The sequence below is a fragment of the Hyaena hyaena genome, unplaced genomic scaffold (assembly GCF_003009895.1).
Source record: "Hyaena hyaena isolate Hyena2069 unplaced genomic scaffold, ASM300989v1 scaffold_434, whole genome shotgun sequence".
Taxonomy (NCBI): Eukaryota; Metazoa; Chordata; class Mammalia; order Carnivora; family Hyaenidae; genus Hyaena; species Hyaena hyaena.
The window spans coordinates 1077174-1096344 of NW_024081069.1; the positions used below are offsets into that span (position 1 = coordinate 1077174).

A 19171-nucleotide genomic window follows, 5' to 3' on the forward strand; every position below is an offset into this window, starting at 1 on the left:
TGTGTTCAAGCGGTATCAGATTGCAATCGTTTTTCCTTATGGCTAATGAAACTGAATACCCTTTCATAGGTTTACTAATCATCTGGAGATCCCTTTGTGTGTGTTAAGTGACTGCTCAAGAGTTCTGCCCACCCTTCTATCAGCTTGTCTTCTCCGTAACAGACTAGTAGGAATTCTGTACATTAATCATCAGGCTTAGTTTTCACTTTCTTAACAGCTGAGTTTTAACGAAATATTAATGAACTGAGTCTTAACATTAATGTAACCCAGTCTGTCAATTTTCTTCTATCATGCCTAGCACTTTCAATATCCCAGCCAGAAAAGGTTACATCCTCTGTCTCTTTTTCTGTTTTCCTTTTTTTCCACTCAGTGATATTTTCTAACGATGTCTAACCATTTTTCACTAACCTTCTCTTTCACTATCTTTATTTTTCCATTAAGCCTATGTTATATATTTACATATATATATATATATAACATTCTCCATCTTTTTACCTATTTTCTAAACCTTTCTAAAATTTTTTAAGCATATTCTAAACACAGCTTAGAATTTAAAGTCTTTTGCAAATAATTCTATCATATTAGCCACCCTAAAGACTGTTTTTATTATCTGTGTTTTGCTTTTTACCTTTTTATGATTCTATCCTATCATTTGGTATGCACTGTAATTTTTGACTGAATGCAAAATCTACATATGAAAATTTGTAGAGGCTCTGGATGATATTAATATCTTATAAGGAGAGTTTATCCTTTCTTCTGAGCACTTAGTGTAGGGGCTGATAACCTAAATTCCTAAATGGATTAGGGCAACCTGAGACTGTGTTATTTTATAGCAAGCCCAAGGTTCTGACTTTTCAAAATAAGAAATGCTGCTTCTTCTCCCCATCTTCTACTTTCAAAAAATGGTCAGTGACAAGCAAACTGTCTTACTATTTTAAAACTTAATACTTAGTACTAATTTCAACACTTTTACAATAGAATTTCTAAAATTTTATATAATTTATTCTAATGGTACCAAGTCTTCATGAATTCCATTATGGACTTTTAGACTATTCACTGTGAATGAGCATCTTTGCTAACTGAGATTGTGCCATTGATTCAATAAATGATGCAGTAACAGTATTTTAATTGCTGCAAGCAAAGCACACATCTGACAAATTACGTTCTATATATTTAAAATAAAAACAAACAAGTTATACGTTAAAAATACTTTCCAAAGGTAATTTATTTTCCATATGATGTAAATTAAATTCTTTTAGTGCTCTATCGCTCTGGTGCTCAACATTGACTCATGTGAAATAGCTGCAGTTTAACCTGTTATTTAGATAACAGATGTTATAATAATAACTCATAGTATCCACTGAATATAAAAAATTATTTGAAATATAGAATAAAACTTATCCTCCGTATTAACAGGGAGAAAAATGAAGCCTAATATTTTTGCCAAATTTTTAGTTTTGGGTTTCTGCATATTTCATAAAATAACTATATAGATTCATTTATCATTTTACTTTTTATTTTGTATCACATTTAGAAATAAAAAGTTAATATTGTATATAAAAATGAAATTAAATGTAACATTATTTTGGAAAATACCAAGAGGTCTTTCATGAAAACCATGATTTTCAATTTGAAAAAACAAGTCTATAGGAGAGAAAACTGCAAATCACATATCTGATATTAAAATAAGGAACATTCAAAACTTGAAGAACAAGTAATCCAATCTTTTTAACGGGCAAAATAATCAGAGACTTTACCCACCCCTCAAATATCTATATTTACACACAGATTGCAAATAAGGACATAAAAAGATAATCAAAATGTTTGGTCCTTTAGGAAATGCAAATTAAAACCACAATGAAAGACAAGTACACACCTATTAGAATGGCTAAAAATAGAGAAGTATGACAATGCCAGTACTGTCAAGGATATAGATCAAATGGACAGCTCATAAACTACTATAGAAGGCAAAATGGTATAGACACTTGGGAAAATAGTTTATTGGTTTCTCATCAAGTTAAACATACACTTACAATATGACCCAGCAATTCCATTTCTAGGTAGTTTCCTAAGCAAAATGAAAATACGTTAAAAAAGAAAAAAAAAAAGAAGCTGTATGCAAATTTTTAATATCAAATGTTTATAGAAGCTTCATTCATAATCACCCAAAACTGGAAATAACCCAAATATACCTCAACTGGAGAATGGGTGAACCAACTGTTGTATATCTATACAATAGAATAATGCTCAGAAGTAAAAAAAGAATGAAATAACGGATGCATCAACAGCATGGATGACTCTCAAAGGCACTATAGTAAGTGGAAGGAGCAGGACTCAAAAAGACACGTATCGTATGGTTTAATTCATAGGACATCTTGAAAGAGGCAAGGGATGGGAATTGAGGAATTTGGGGAGTGACAGAACTGTTCTCTATCTTGATTGTGGTGGTGGTTACACAAATGTATACATTATGTATAGATTAAAGATACTAAAGCTTACTGTATGTATATTATACCTGTTTAAAATAATGAAAAAAGTCTGAAGTCAAGAAAACATATTTCCCTTAAGATGAAAAAGGTAACAAAGATTTGAAGTATCTAAATGTATACCTATCTTCCTCCAAAAAATCAAAACTTTCCAACTCATATAGGAATACATACAGGACTATGAACTAATTGAAGTTCTCTTTTGAGTTTCTCGGTGAAATAGGAAACAGCTGAAAGTGAGAGGGTACGAGGAAATGGAGGTTTATGAAAAGGAGACAGTATGAAATATTTGGTTGGCAAGCTTTTTCTGAAAAAGACCAGAGAGTGAATATTTTAGGCTTTGAGAGTCATAGAGTCTCTGTCACAGTTACTCAACTCTGGTAATGTAGGGAGCAAACAGCCACTGACATTCCATAAAGGAATGGATATGGCTATGTTCCAATAAAAGTTTAATTACTTACCATAACAGGCAGCAGGTGGAACTGACCCATGGGCTGAAATACGGACCTCATCTAGATAAGTGGTACTGAACAGACTGAGAGAATACATGATTTCCAAAAGGCATTAAGGACCCCCCCCTTAATGTTTAATGCAACTCTAATTCTGCACAGCTTTCTGTTTTATTTCAGAAATGGGAAGAGTTAAATTTCCTAAAGTTGTAATTTAGCCAAGTGAGTACTATGCATGACAGAGAAGAAAAAGTATTGAGTTAAGCAAAGTAGTGATTAAGACGTCGACAGAATTTAAACTGGAAAGGAAAGAGATGACGAGGAAAAGGAGTGCTAATGAAAAGGAGGTAAAATTACTGGATTGTAGGTCCTAGTAGAGATAAAAGATTGTTGAAACCTAAGTACCAAGAAAGCATCAGCATCAATAATAGGGGATAGTGATTGGAAAATGAGAAAACTGAAATCATTAAGAGATTAAGGTTTGGTAACCACTAGCCTAAGGTATGACCAAGAGTGAGGTAGAATGAATGACGAGATCATCAACAAAGCAGAGGTCTAAGAAATGAGAGAAAGACAAAGAATAAACTTCGACAGTGGTTGGCAACCTTACCCTATAAAGAGCCAGATAGTAAATACATTAAGTTTTGTGGGCAAAGAGGTAAAACCAAGGATATTGTATACATACCTCTATAAGGAAAAAAGAACTTCTATGTATATTTTATTGATGAAATTCAGCATGTAATGATAATAATAAGGGTGATAAGAATAGAATAGCAGAATAATAACAGAATATAATTTGACCATACAGATGTACTAATGAGAAGACTGGGATTACTTTTTATGGGAGGAGGTCACGTTTCACTGAATTGGGGTTGAAAGTTAGTGTTCCCTATCATCAAAGTTGATTGCAAATGTTTATCTGCTAATGCTGACATGTAATGAGACTTTACATATTCTTTAAAACTTTTTTGTCACAAAGATATTGACATTAACCATGAAAATAGAATTTTAATTAAGAATTATTCATCACTTGGAAGGCATTTATAGTATTCTGTTAGACTCTTTTCTTGATATTTGCCTTTTAGCATGCTATTACACTGTAGACTACGTCCAACTGAAGAGGAGGTGGAGTTACAGTTGAACGGTTTGTGAAATATGGAAATTTTTTTGCACTTGCATCAAGGTCTAAAATCTAATGAAAATATAATCTGAGGTTGGGAAATATACCTACCCCATATTTATGTGGGAATGCAGATTTTGATTCTTGTTGTAACTGGTACCAACATGCGAAGTGTGTAAAGCAGCATTTTGTGATTCAACATTAGCAGCTTTCAAAATGACTTTACCATAGAAGTTTCACTATAAGCACTGTTTTCCCCTTGTAGCATTAGGTAGGTTTAACTTACTAAGAAACATTTTCAAGTCTTCAGCAAAACCTAATTCAGAGCCATTTTCCAGTGTTCTATAGAATAGTGGTTGGGAGTAGTTCTACTCATTCAGAAAAAAATTAACCTTACATCTACACTCAGAAACTCCCCGGGGTGCTCAGTGTCTCAGTCAGTCAAGTGTCTGACTCTTGATCTCACATCAGGTCATGATGTCACAGTTCACGAGTTCAAGCTCTGCACTGGGCTCTGTGCTGACAATGTGGAGCCTGCTTGGGATTCTCTCTCTTTCTTTGCTTCTCCTCTGCTTGCATTCTCTCTCCCTCTTTTTCTCTCTCAAAAATAAACATTAAAAAAAACCCTCCCAATGAAAATTTACCAATTCTAACATATTAACTATTTAGAATGAGTCAGGATATTCGCTTCTGTTTCAGATGAAAATTCATGGGAGCAATAAGGGTTAAATCTATTAGAGCAAATGAAGATTGCAGTTGACAATACTGGTTCAATGACACATAATAAATTCAAATGTTTCCACAAAGTACTGCTCAGGTAATACAATGAATAAGCTTTAAATGCTTTACATTTTCTCAAGCTTTGTAAATTAGTTCAACTAAACTTTTTCAGCTCCATGCATATTTCTCCCACAATCAGTTGTAACACATCTTAGTGGAGTCCACTTTGGATTATACTGAAATAATGTTTTCTCGTGTATTCTTTTTAAGAAAATAAAATCACATTTATTGAGATTTAACCATTTAAAGTGTATCATTCCATTTAGAAAACATTCTTGCCTATAGTTGTTCCACAGAAGCTAGTTCTTCAGTCACTTCACACTTGGCATGGTCTCCTTGAATAAATAACAACTGAGTAGTATTGGTAACATCTGTCAACTAATCAAGAGCCAAGGAAACCACTTGAAATCATTTGCCTTATTTTTTAATTGACTATTGATGTTCCTCCATGCAGGCTTTCCTTTGAAAACCAGAGTTCCACAATAAAAGTTTAGAAACCGTTAGTCTATACTGCTTTCACTCCATTAGTTACTTCTGTTTAAACTGCCTTATTCTTCCTTTAAAATATCTTTCACATCCATTTCATTCCATTTCTGGTCTTAATATCTTGTTCATAAGTTCAGGTCTTCATTACTTTTGAGAGTATGATAGTGGCATTCCTAAGAAATCTCATAAAAGCAATTACTGCAATGAGAGAGAAAAAGAAAGACTGGAATTTGATTTAGAAAACAAACTAAAAAAAATATTTTTAATGTTTACTTTTAAGAGAGAGAGAGAGCACGCATGAGCAGGAAGGGGTAGAGAGAGAGGGAGGCACAGAATTTGAAGCAGGCTCCAGGCTCTGAGCTGTCAGCACAGAGCCCAACGCAGGCCTTGAACCCACCAACCATGAGATCATGACCTGAGCTGAAGCTGGACGCTTAACCGACTGAGCCACCTAAGTGCACCAGGGGGAAAAAAAAGGTTTAATAGCTAATTAATCAATTTAAAACCCAAACACTTCTGACCAAATAAATCCAGACTGTTAAAGAATCAATAGCTTCAACTTTCAATTCACCACTGTAATGATTTAATATAAACGTTGGTCATACACAATAGTCAGGAACATATTTATCATTCAAGAATTGTCATCCAAAATGTTATAATAATGCAAATGTAACAGCTTAGAAATATAAAATATCACATGAAATACACAGGGAAAAATGACCAAAACTGCTATTACTCTGCTAAAACAGTCTGTTACCACTGTCTATTTCTTGGCTACAATCTAATTCTTTTTAATATCATAAAAAACCTACATAACATCAGCTAGCCACTGAGCAAATTCTCCTACTAAATAATCTAGAAGTCTCGATGGTTAAGCACAGCATCAAGCGATGTTTTTGGTAGGTGGCCCTCTTTGTAACAATAATTCTCTTCTCCACTCTTGCTTAGCATTTCATCTCTTTAATAACAGCCCCTCAAATGTTTCCTAGTCCCTAATTATTTATGCCACGGCTTCAGCATAACGAAATCCTGGTATTTTTCACTGAATCCTAACAATTTAAAATAATACCTTTCAGTTCCAGGTTCCCATGAGTCCGTCCTCCATTTCCTCCCAATTCTGGCATTAGAAGAATAAAATGTCTTAACAGGAAGGTTTTTCTATAGGTATAAAGCTGACCTTCTTAAGACTCTAGAGTTACCGCTGATCAGACTTCCTGTCCCTCCCCTCTATCCAATGATACAGAACTAAAAAGTAGATAAAGTAGGCAGGAACATAATCTGACTGAATTTTAAGGATGAAGACCACTCTTCCATTATATAAGCACAACAGGCCTATATATGAGAATACTATTGTGCTTCAAACAACAGCAATATATGCTATTCTATTTGTGCCAGTATTTTTCACAATTGCACCTGTCTTTTTAAATTTTAAATAATCTATAATCTAGTCAGCTCGCCAAGGTAATTAAGAGTTGACTGAATATACTTTTTAGAATAATTTAAAATGCACACTGAAAGTTCTTGCTCAGCAGTTATTCTTTATATGCCCTTAGAAAGTCAAAATCAAAATAGATAATGAAATGTAGGTAAAGAAAAATCAGTTAAGCCTTGTAAAGAATTTACAGACAGATGTAAATATATGTAAATATGTAAATATATGGGGGAGGGGGATCAATAAACTAGTTAATTTGTCTATCAGCTTCTTTACACAACTATGAAGAAGAGACAACAGCATGTCCTGAGGAAGTAAAGAGCAGGAAGTACTTCCATCAATGACCAATAATGCAAACAGCACAGAAGCAGCATGGGAAATGAAGCTGGAGAGATAAATTAACTGCCTACTACTATGTTAGGATGTCAGTCCTATGACATAGACTTGGTTCCTAACAGGATCATGAAGTTCATTCGACTTTCTCCACAATATCTATAGGAGAGAAAAAAGTTATAAAATATGGAGAAGCAATTGCTATTATTGTGACTGCTTTCAAAGAATGTTAAGACATTTCCATAAAATTCAAATTAGAGTTGAAATAACATTTAAGAATTTGTGAAAAACAGAAACTCTTCAGAGATAATGTCTACGGATCTTAAAAGTATCCAGGAGGGGTGCCTGGGTGGCTCAGTCAGTTAGTGTCTAACTTTGGCTTAGGTCATGATCAGGTTCCTGAGTTCGAGCCTCACGTCAGGCTCTGTGCTGACAGTTCAGAGCCTGGAGCCTGCTTCCGATTCTGTGTCTCCCCCTCTCTCTGCCTCTTGTTCATTCTCTTTTCTCTCAAAAATAAACAAACACTAAAAAAAAATTAAAGTATCCAGGAAAGTAAGAACAAATGACATTGATAAGTAAATTTAGATCGCCTTACTCTATATCCTATTTCTTCATCTTTTGTACAAACCAGACAGTACATTTTGTCAGTTACTCTTCTATCAAAGACCCAAATAAAATATATGAATTCTGCAACTAAGTGTCATTAGGAGTTGTCAAATGAAAAACTTTATCAATCTATAAAAATATTTTATTAGCCAATTGTAACATCTGAAAACTTAATGAATTCTAGATGTGAAAAGCATGAATGTTGGTCATCCATGCAAATGGGTTCTGGAATAATAAGTAGCAGTTGTCAAAAAGCTTCAAATACTGGAGAATCTTGAAGGTCTTCAGGTATTTGAATTCAAGGGAATAACTGGGTATTCTTCCAAAAATCATATTTAGATTCAACTGTCTAAATGCTTCATCTTCTGCAGAGTGTGAAATAATAGGGGGTAGAGGGGACATCAAGGGAAAGACCCACATTAAAGTAACTTTCCTTATTCTAGACTATCTACATTTTCTAAGTAACTTTTTAAAAATGATTTTAAAACCATCAGAACTGAGAAATTGCTGCCAGAAGTTAGCTTTCCAAAAAACTGAGGAAGTTCTATGTGTTAAGTTAAATGTGGGGAGTCCTTTTTTAGTTCTTTTCCTGAGAATTAGTACATCCTATACTGTCCAAAAATGAAGAGAATACTGTGCACTGGGTGACTCAGTTGATTAAGTGTCTGCCTCTCGGTTTCAGCTCAGGTCACGATCTCCAGGTTTGTGAGATTGAGCCCTGTGCCGGGCTCTACACTGACAGCACGGAGCCTGCTTGGGATTCCCTGTCTGCCCCTTCCCTGCTTCCTCTCTCTCTCTCTCTCTCTAGCAAAATACTTAATTTAAATATTAAAAAAAAAAAAATGAAGAGGATCTAAAGTCCAAAAAACGTAACTCTGATTCAGCGCAATACTCCATGGTTTCCGAGTTTTGCCTACTTCTCACAAACCGGTCAAAACTGAAGTAATATTACATTTTTTGAAGTTTAATGTTGTTTCATTTTTTTAAAAAGCTTTTTATAATACCTAAAAGTAAACTTGATTAACAAATTTGCAATTACCTGAATAAATTATCCTCTATATTAGGTCTAAACAGTTAGTAAAAAAAAAAGTAACACATTTACTAAATTTCCAGTTTTCTTCACAGACCGATAATATACTTCTAACATGGGATTTAAATGCCCTGATATTTTATAATGCTTACAGGATATAAATTTGTCACATCGTAGCTTGGCATCAAGATTTGACAATTCTAAAATCAAGCTTTCTAGTCTTTACCCCCACTCTACCCCACCCCCTTTTCAGCTCTATTCAGAATGGCCATTTACACTCTGTCCATCTTGCCCTTGTTTACTTCATACCAGGTGGGATCTACTCTTACGCCTACATCCACAAACTTCATTTCAGGCAGGCATTCCAGTTACCTGCAAGCTGTCAGACAGGTCTGTGAATGGCTCTGCACTTATCTGAACAAAATTAAAACCTCCATGTTTAAAATCAAAAGTTTTTGTCAACTCAAAATTTCTCGGTACTTCAATAGCATACTGGCTAAGAGCATGAACACTGAAGACCTGGACTGTGTTGTTAACCAACTGTGCACACTGAGGCAAGTTATTACTTAATCATTTTGACCCTCAGTTTCTTTATCTGTAAAAATAAAAGGAAGAATAGTACCCTCTCCTTGAAGGACTGTTGTGAGGATAAAGTGAGATAATTTATGTACTATTCAGTTCCTGGAAGAGAAGAGGTATTCAATAAATGTATTTGACATTATTATTAGGTTTATGATACTGAATTCTTAGGAGTTTCTAGCTTTTAAAATATTTAAAGTACCTGCCTCCCTTTGGTTGTTTTAACCTAGCATATCTAACATACCTAGCAGGACACACTATTATATGCAATTGTCCTGATGTCTTTCAAACATCTGTCACTCTGTGTTTCTGAATCTATTATCTGCATATCTGCTTACCAATCTTTGCCCAAACATTCCCAACTTCAGTACACCAGATTTTTCTCCTGGTCCTGGCTTCATCATGCTTCTGCTCTACCACCTATCATTCCCATGATGACACTTAACTGCCATATAACACATGGAAAAGTAACATCTTCCATATAAGTTTTACGTCTTCCATAAAGCCACCAATCTGAATCCTTACTGGCCTATTTCATCCGAACACCTCAAGCACACATTGTTTGTACTTATTTGTATACGACTTGTCAAACTGTGAGTCATATCTCACAAGTTCATTCATTCAATAATGATACAAATATAAAAATGAGACCACTTCAAGAGATTCCCAATTTGTTACAACAGAGACTGTCAAAACAAATGATAAACTTTTTTTTAAACTACAGACACTATGAACTAACAAAGAACACTTCACATGGATTTGAGGGGAAGGGATACTCATACACAAAATATACACACTAATTGAAAACTAGGCAACTTTCATTTTAAAGCCTCTGGTTCTCCATATTTCAGTACTAATGCAGAATGTGAAAATAGTGTTAATTTTCATAATGACTTCTCTGAACAAATAAAAACAACCTTTAAAAAAGAAAGTATGGCATAATTTTATTTATTTATATATGTATGTACACATGTGTATGTGTGGGTGTGTATATGATTTCTTTTAGATCTTAACTGGGATGGTTATATAGTGGTAGAGCTTTTATATGTATTTTATGTGTAATCAAATCTTTTAGTGGGAATTATCAACAGTTTTACAGAGGGAAAAAAATCTGGTTTCTGGCTTTGTTAAACCCGAGAATGTCAGTCACAGCAATCTGTAGTTCTCTGCTTAATCTTTCTTGGCAGGCTCTGCCCATGCCAGTGCTATCTAGCTTCAGCAATCATAAGGCCAGCAGCAAACAGTGCAAGCAACATCCTCAGTAGCGAAAACAGTATTCAGTTCCTTCATCTCCACAAATAAGTTAAGCTCTATGTCTGTAACATTTTCCTTTAATAAGACCTCACTCTATTATAGCTAATAAACTATAGGCCAGAGAAAAAAAGTTTAAGTTTTATTTATAACTGAGCTATAAAGAAGGAAATACAAAGTGTTGAGTTAATTCAGTCAAAGGTGAATCAACATTCTTACTCCACCCCACTAGCCCAACTGGTTTAAAAAAAAAAGAAAATGCTATCGTTCAGCCTTTTAACATGGTTACGAATAAAAGTCATAAATAAAAGAAGCTCAACATGTTTCAAGTGTAAAGAGTGCTAACTCAGGTGACAGGTTTTCCAGTTTCTTCCTACGTTTTATCTACAGAATTATGTGTATGAAGAACTAAAGCTTTAAAAATTTTTTTTCCTTTTATAATTTTTTTAACATTTTATTTATTTCTGAGAGAGAGACAGACAGCACGAGCAGGGGAGGGTCAGAGAGAGAGGGAGACACAGAATCTGAAACAGGCTCCAGGCTCTGAGCTAGCTGTTAGCACAGAGCCCAACGTGGGGCTCGAACACACAAACTGTGAGATTATGACCTGAGCCGAAGTCAGACGCTTAACTGACTGAGCCACCCGGGCGCCTCCAACCCACAAAATTTTTTTTCCTAATGTTATTTTATTTTTAGGAGAGAGAAGGACTGAGTGTGAATGGATGAGGGGCAGAGAGAGGGGGAGACAGAATCTGAAGCAGGCTCCAGGCTCAGAGCTGTCAGCACAGATCCTGAGGTGGGGCTCAAACTCACAAACTCAAGATCATCATCTGAGCCAAAGTTGGACACTTGGCCAACCAAGCCACCCAGAGGCCCCCAAAGCCTTAAAAAATAAATAAAAAGGAAAAGAAATTAATGATATGCAAGGTTCGTGAGACCGAGCTCCACATCAGGTTTTGTACTGATAGCATGGAGCCTGCTTGGGATTTTTTCTCTCTTTCTCTCAAAATAAATAAACTTAAATAAAAGAAAATGAAATATCAAAAATTAGACTAAGTTCTTTACACTTCAAACCCATACTCCCTCTCCCCGTGGCAGTTAAGACTGGCACGTCCTTAGAGTAAAAGCGTGACAAGGTGCCTAGAAAAGAACATAACTGGATATATGTTATTCTAAAATTTAGTCTATATATGCATTTGAAAATGAAAAGTAAAAGACACCGCAGATAAAAGTACCTGATGACATCGTAAATCTGTCATTGACAATAGATGTTTAACCTTGGTATGTACATGACCCTAAACAAAATGATCAATTAAGATGTTTATGTTCAATCTTGGCTTCAAGTCTTCACTTTCTCTTCCATAATCCCAAACATATCATAAGTAAAGGGCCTATAATACATTCACAAAGAAGACAGAAATCTTCCATAAATGCCAAAAATAACGATCCCAAGAATATTTGCCGTTTTCAATGCTTTAGGCTAAAGCTTTAACCAGAATTTCAGATATCAGCCTCTAGATGAAAAAGTACTCCCCCTTAAAATGATATTTCATAGGCTAAGCCACATTCTGGAAACATTATTAAGAGATAACCTGTCCAGGCTGAGTTATATAATTTTCTATGTGAAAAGCAAATCAAGCTGGATTCTTGGTTTTTAAAAGCCACAGATTTAATTGGTGGCAAAAGCAGCCAACCAGGTGATGATTTTTAATCATGTTGCAAAGCGAACAGAGTACAGGCTTGGAGACTAGGAAGGCCAGAGGAGATAGCAGAATGAGGGAGGCTCTAAGGAAAACTGAGCCTCTAGGAATTAACAGTTCTTCTCATGACATGACCTTTGAGGATGAGTAAATAAATGATTCATTACCTTTTCGACAATTTAAAAATGGATAGACATACACAAAATCTCTCTTATGCCATAACTATTTCGATGCATTCTTCTAAAATTAAGAACCTACAGGGGCACCTGGGTGGCTCAGTCGGTTAAATGTCCGACTTCGGCTCAGGTCATGATCTCATGGTTTGTGGGTTCGAGCCGCACGTCGGGCTCTGTGCTGACAGCTAGCTCAAAGCTTGGAGCCTGCTTCAGATTCTGTGTCTCCCTCTCTGACCCTCCCCTGCTCGTGCTGTCTCTCTCTCTCTCAGAAATAAGTAAAAATATTTTAAAAAAATTTTTTAAAGAAAGAAAGAAAGGACCTACAGAGAAAGACTTGACATGAGCAAACTTTAGGGTACTGCCCCTCCCACAATAAAAGCCATTTAAAAACATGCAAGAAGAACAGTAAGGACAGAATAATAAATGTAGAGAACATATTTGTGGTTCTAAATATACATTCCTAGACAGGTACAGCCTACAGGTATCTCCATTACAAGACAAAAAAAATATCTTACTGTCTTCAGAAAGAGTCCATAAAAAGAACCAAGAAAATGAAGAAGGAAAATCAATTCCCTTTTTATCAATTCCATCGGTTGGGGGGGTGTTAAGGTGGGGTGAACAGTGAAGCAAAACTGAGTCTCTCTTCAAAAGAAACTTTTCTCTGTTAAGGAACCATAGTTACTGGTTTGGTCTTAATTTCTTATCTTCTAACTGTATTCTCTATAAGACGAGAAACCCAGCCTTTGCTTCTGTCCTTTTTTAGATATTACTAAACATCTTAGAAAGATTTTTACTAAATATCTTAGGAAGATATTTACTAAATAACTTAGGAAGACTAAGCCATAAGTGGCTTAGTGGCAGAGCAAGAAAAACTCAAAAAAGCTCAAAGATACTGTTCTGCTTCTAGTCCCATTCTGCAGGTAAGTGATTTCACATGTATATCTGGAGTCGCAGAGTTAAGACAGAATCTTAGCTCTATCATATATTTACCAGATTATATAAACTTAGAACTAAGTTTCTCAACTTCTTCTGTGTGCTTCGTATTACTTCCTCAACTGACAGTAATAGTTCCTCTCTTTCAAGATTAATGTGAAAACAGATATTTAACAAAATACTTAGCACAATATCTGGTCTTAGTAAATTATCAATAAATATTAAATACCCATTAAACCCTGTTTAAATCCAAGATACCCCCCATGGTCTAGCACAGTTGTTTTTCCAGTGAGATTAGAGAGTTGTAACCAGCATATTAAAGAAAAGTTTACTGGAAAGGAACAGAAAACAGCAGAGTGCGATAAGGGAAAGTACTGTTTCAAAAATCTTTTTGTCAGACACACACACTCTCTTTCTCTCTCTCAACTGAGCCTCCTGCAGTTTTTCTGTGCTGCCTTCCCTACATACCCTTGAACAGCTAGCACATCTGACTCTTGCTCAAGAGCACAACATGTTGTATAAAACTATACAACACTTATCACATTGTGCTTGTTTATATGTATATCTCTCCCATTAGAACATAAATTCCAGGGGCACCTGGGTGGCTCGGTTGGTTGAGTGTCCAACTTCGGTTCAGGTCATCATTTCACAGTTTGTGCTCTGGGCTGACAGCTCAGAGCCTGGATCCTGCTTCAGATTCTGTGTCTCTCTGTGTGTCTGCCTGTCTCTCTCTCTCTCTTTCTCCCTCCCTCACTCATGCTTGCGTGCCCGCGCTCTCTCTCAAAAATAAGTAAACATTAAAAAAGAACATTTTTAGAATATAAATTCCATGGAAACTAACTTATATTAGCTCTGTATTTCTGATACCTGAAAAATACTGAAGGCTCAGTAAATTTTTGTTGAACAGATGAGTAAATCATCAAAAACTAATAGGTATTAAGAACATACAAAATTATTTAAGCAGTATGTCATTATCTGATCAGGTTTTATTAATGTACAGAATAAAGTTGTTCTTTCTCCCAAAGTGCCAATTACACTCCCTTTCATCTGGAAGTGATGAGTACATGTTTTCTTAAGAAACTGAAATAGATGTTGTGCATAATGATTTCTGAAAAGTAGACCTTTAAAGTATATACACATGCTGCACAGTTGAAGTTTTATTTAAGGAGACTAGCCACATTCATGCTTCTTTGTCAGGGGCAAAAAGAAAGGAAAGTTATTAGGCAGAAGTTGCTTCTTTTATATGACAAACTGTCCATGATGCCCTTTAATAGGTACTATAGGCACCTTGAGAAAACATCTAAATAAAAACATCAGGCAGATACCTGCTTAATTACTTAATATAGAAAAATATGAAGAATATTAGTATTTTCAATATTCATATATCACAATCATTCCCAATTCTACTTAAATGTGAGAATCAAAGTGATACAAATTCACCAACTCTGCTTTTGTTCCATCACAACAAGGCAAAAGACTAGAAGTAAATTCTAAAGAAACACTTTTCACCATGCTTACAGACATCAAAGTCAAAAGCTAACAGTCTACTAAATCAAGGTTATATATAAAACTTGGTTTTACATTTGTCAAAAAAAATAAATGAAATGAAAGCAAATAACATTTGCTCTAAAATAAAACTTAACTTTTTAAGGTACGGATTCCTTTGTAAGTGATCTTCTGAAATATTTGTTTCTAAATCATTAACAACTTAGCTGAAAAACTGAATTCTCCAATTTATTAGGATTACAGCTCTCTTGATATAGTAAGTTACATACATGAAATAGTAAGGAAAAAAGGCAAAGTATCTTAGGGCTCAGGCATTTTGCTTCTTCCCCCAGACTAGTTAATATGAATGATAATTATATCTAACCCTAAACTTTTTAAAGATCTTAGGAAAAAACTAGTTCACAAAAATCTTCTTATATTATTTTAAATACATTTTAAGTTATTATGAAACTCCTATTTTAAAGTAATTTATTGGGCTTGGACATAAATCCAAGCCAAGTCTTAACACTTAAGACTGATTTATCAGAAGGAAAAATCTGAGCTGTAATGCATACTCTTAGGAAACAAAATGGGTGAAATGGCAAGCAGTTGCTGCTATTTGTTAAAATTCTTCCCTATATTTGGAATGATAAACGTAATGACCCTACGAAGGGTGGCAACACTCACCAGTATGAATCTTCTCATGTCTCTGTAGCAGGTACTTCTGTATGAAACGCATGTCACATTGACTACACTGAAATGGTTTTTCACCTTAAAATAATTTCATATCCACAAATTAGTTACTGGATAAAACACAGTTCATAGTTACTGTTTCTGAGGAAAGATAAATCTTGAAAGCCCAAATTCTAGAAAATTCCAAATTATCCATACAATAATTTAACAGAATTGTATTTCCTAAGTTTCCCCCCACAATTAGAAAATTCACATTCTCATAATCATAGAAAGATGAGATCAAATCTGCTCTATCTCTGAAAAAAGGGAAAAGGAAAGAAAAGGAAAACGAAAGGGAAAGAGGAAGAAGGAAAGAGAAAAAAGGAAAGGAAGGGAGAATGAGAGGGAGAGAGGGAAGAAGGGAGAGAAAAAAAACAATTTAAAATCAGGAGGCTAGAAAGAACTCTACAGGTTATCTATGGTATCTTAAACATCTCTTCTTCCTTTTTATCCAAAAGAAGATCCACCCACCTTGTTCTCCATGGCTAACTATCCCTTTTTGCCCTTTCAATTATTTTCTCCAGGACCTTCAGAACTTTCAAACCTTTTTTTTTTTTTTTTTTTTTTTTAAATCTTGTCTCTTCAATCATTCCTTCTCTACTGGAACCTTTCCTTGTACGTATTCTTCAGGTCTGCTCTTTGCAAACTTTCCAGAATCCTGAAACACTCCCCCACCTTATTATTCTCTCCTTTCTTTTTAGCATACCTTCTTAAAAGAGTAGTTTGCCCCATGTCTCAAATTCTCCACCACCCACTTGTGCTTTAACCCTTATACTCTGCTTTCTTAAAAGTTTCTCATGCTCTCTTTGCTATGTATTCTAATGGTTCTTCCTCAGTTCTCTATCCCTCTCTATCCTCTATGAAGATTGTGCCATTGCTGATTATACCCTCCCTGGAACTGGCTCTTCTTTTAGTTTCTGGGATACTACATTGTCCCAGTAATTCATCAAACCTACTTTACTACTCTATCTTGCCACCCCATATTCCTTAATTTAACCTGCGTGTCTAGTCTGTTTCCTCAAGGATCTGTGATTAGTCTTTAGTTCTGCTATCTACAATGTCATGTTCTTAATTATCATTTTTTAGTATCTGATTACCAATTTCATATTTCAAACTCCATCTGGACATCTTTCAGAGCAAAATAAATGTTGATAGGCTTTTAATAATACATTCTTTAACGGTTTCTCTTGCTGAAAAGAACACATTAAGCCAGATAAGTGTTTAATTATATTATATATAATATTATAATTAATTACACACATCCATGCCCACTGTTTTCTCATTTAAAGTTTTTCCTGGTTTCCTTCTGATATTCTGGCCTATGAAATCTCTGATTTGAAATACCAGGTTAGCTACAGTCTTAGAAATGAATGACATTTACACAAAGATGAAAAAAGCAAAGATAATAATCTCTTAATGGCCATAAGCCCATTTTAACTCAAGAAATACCTGTATGAATGAAGACATGTCTCTGTAAGTGATAGTTCGTTCTAAAGGCAGCATTGCAGTGCTCACAAACGTGAGATTTAGGGGTTTTCAAACCAAGTGATCCATCCTCATTTATTGTAAGGATCTAGTTTAAAAAAAAAGGATAAAAACAAAAGAAATTTTAAAAACATAATACTAACTTAAAAAAGGCAATGCCTTTAATTCCTATTTATTTTTTAAATGTTTGTTTATTTTTGAGAGACAGAGAGAGACAGAGCATGGGGGATAGGGGAGGAGCAGAGAGAGATGGAGACACAGAATCCAAAGCAGGCTGCAGACTCTGAGCTGTCAGCACAGAGCCCAGATGTGGGGCTTGAACCCATGAACTGTGAGATCATGACCTGAGCCAAAGTTGGATGCTTAATTAACTAAGCCACTCAGGCACCCCAAGGTAATGCCTTTTAATGTAAACAATGGTCACCAGAAATTATGGCACTTTTTCCTATACTTGAAAAGGTTATTAGAATGTTATCATTAATTGTAAGAAAGTACAATGTGACTAAGAATGATAAAAATCATTAGTAAAACCTTGGAAGCTAGTTAAGTAAGATCTCAGCACTCTGTCCCTTCTCCAAAGCTGACATCTAACAGAGTTCATTAAGTGCTCTCTGCTAGCATGAGTACAACTTTATTTTCAATTTCAAACTGGCACATAGGATAAAAGTTTTATGTTTTACATACATATGCCATAAATATCAATCAGTATAGGACTGGTTAAATAAATCATGGAAAATGAATAAAATTTAATATTATGTGGTTGTAAAAAATAAAATATGAAAACTCTCTATATTCTTATATGGAAAAAGTTCCAGGATTTATTAAGTAAAAAATTCAAGGTTTAGAATCTAGTACATAATTCCGTAAATTTTTGTATATAAGAAAGTACATACAAGGATATATTATCTATTTGTATACGTATAATATTTAAGAAGGATACACATCACACGTGTATAGTAGCCTTGGTTATGAAGGCTAGGGAACTTGGCAAAGAGGAAATACAGTGGGAGGAGGATTCTATGCTGTTTATCTTTAAACACTTCTGAACCATATAAATGTCTACCTGTCGCATTCCCAGCCTCCCTTTTATTTAAGAGAAAAAGAGCAATATAAGTTTTCAAGTCATCTAGCACAGAATTTCAAGTCTGGTTCAGACTAGGATCTCTAAGGTTATTTATTCTAGGACTACTAAACTATTGTTGAGCACACTCCTAAAACATTTATTGGAGAAATATATTAGAATGGGTATGGAGAAGGAAGGCAGTGACAAAGAAATCAACCTTATCTTCCTGGGCTTCTTGAGGTTGAGACTATTGCAGGCCTGATTTAGGAAGTGCCAGAGAGAAGCTCACATTGGGGTTTCATGTATTTTAATTTATCAATCATTTGTTTCATATCCATACATTAAACTGACTCTCTCATCAGATGCATGGCAGAGTAAAAATAAATAACCTTTTTTTTTTTCATTATTGAGGAAAGAAGAAATGAGATAGAATATGATGTGAAGAAAAGAAACAAAGAAAAGGAGATCAGATCAGGAGGAACACAGCAAGTAAGAGAGAAAACAATATTGGAGGTGGGGGCTTTGAAATTGTGTCCACACAGGATACAAATATCTAGGAAACAGCTTAGGAAATACAAAGGCCTGTGGAAACTGATTAGGGCCTGTAAACACAGCTATGACCCTTTCTCAAACTCAGAAAACAGGAGAGGTAAAGGGAAAAAGGCCTTAATTAAAAAAAATTTTTTTTTACTTTAAGTTCAGGAAGACAATTCAGCCTGTACTGTATGTAAATCAATGGTAATTATTATGTAAATTATACAGGATATTTGGGTTCTGGGCAAACTGCCAAAGTGGTCAACAATGCTTCAAAGTCTCTACAACAGAGTTATAAAGAGAAACATTTGGCATGAGAATGGAAGGGGGTGTTACAGCTTCCTGATGAGAGAGTCAGTGAGAAGAGAAAGTTTTATCTCTGGCCAATTTAAAATTTTCTGGCCCCTCCAAGTCACAAAATAATATGCAAGTTAACACAGTGAAAAACAAAACAACACAAAATCTTTTATAACAAGATTCAAAATATTTCTAACATAAAATAAATAACAAA

General features: G+C 34.8%; 1 protein-coding gene across 4 annotated transcripts in view; it reads right to left on the reverse strand.

The window, feature by feature from the left end:
• The window catches only part of ZNF148 (zinc finger protein 148), a 125614-nt gene that overhangs the window by 14136 nt on the left and 92307 nt on the right, over window positions 1-19171 (reverse strand). For all 4 annotated transcript variants that reach the window (XM_039253047.1, XM_039253045.1, XM_039253044.1 and 1 more), the window contains 2 exons: window positions 17028-17151; window positions 15534-15617 (listed from right to left, as the gene is read on the reverse strand). In XM_039253047.1, the coding sequence (XP_039108978.1) occupies window positions 15534-15617; window positions 17028-17151 (208 nt within the window). The remainder of the gene's footprint in view (window positions 1-15533; window positions 15618-17027; window positions 17152-19171) is intronic.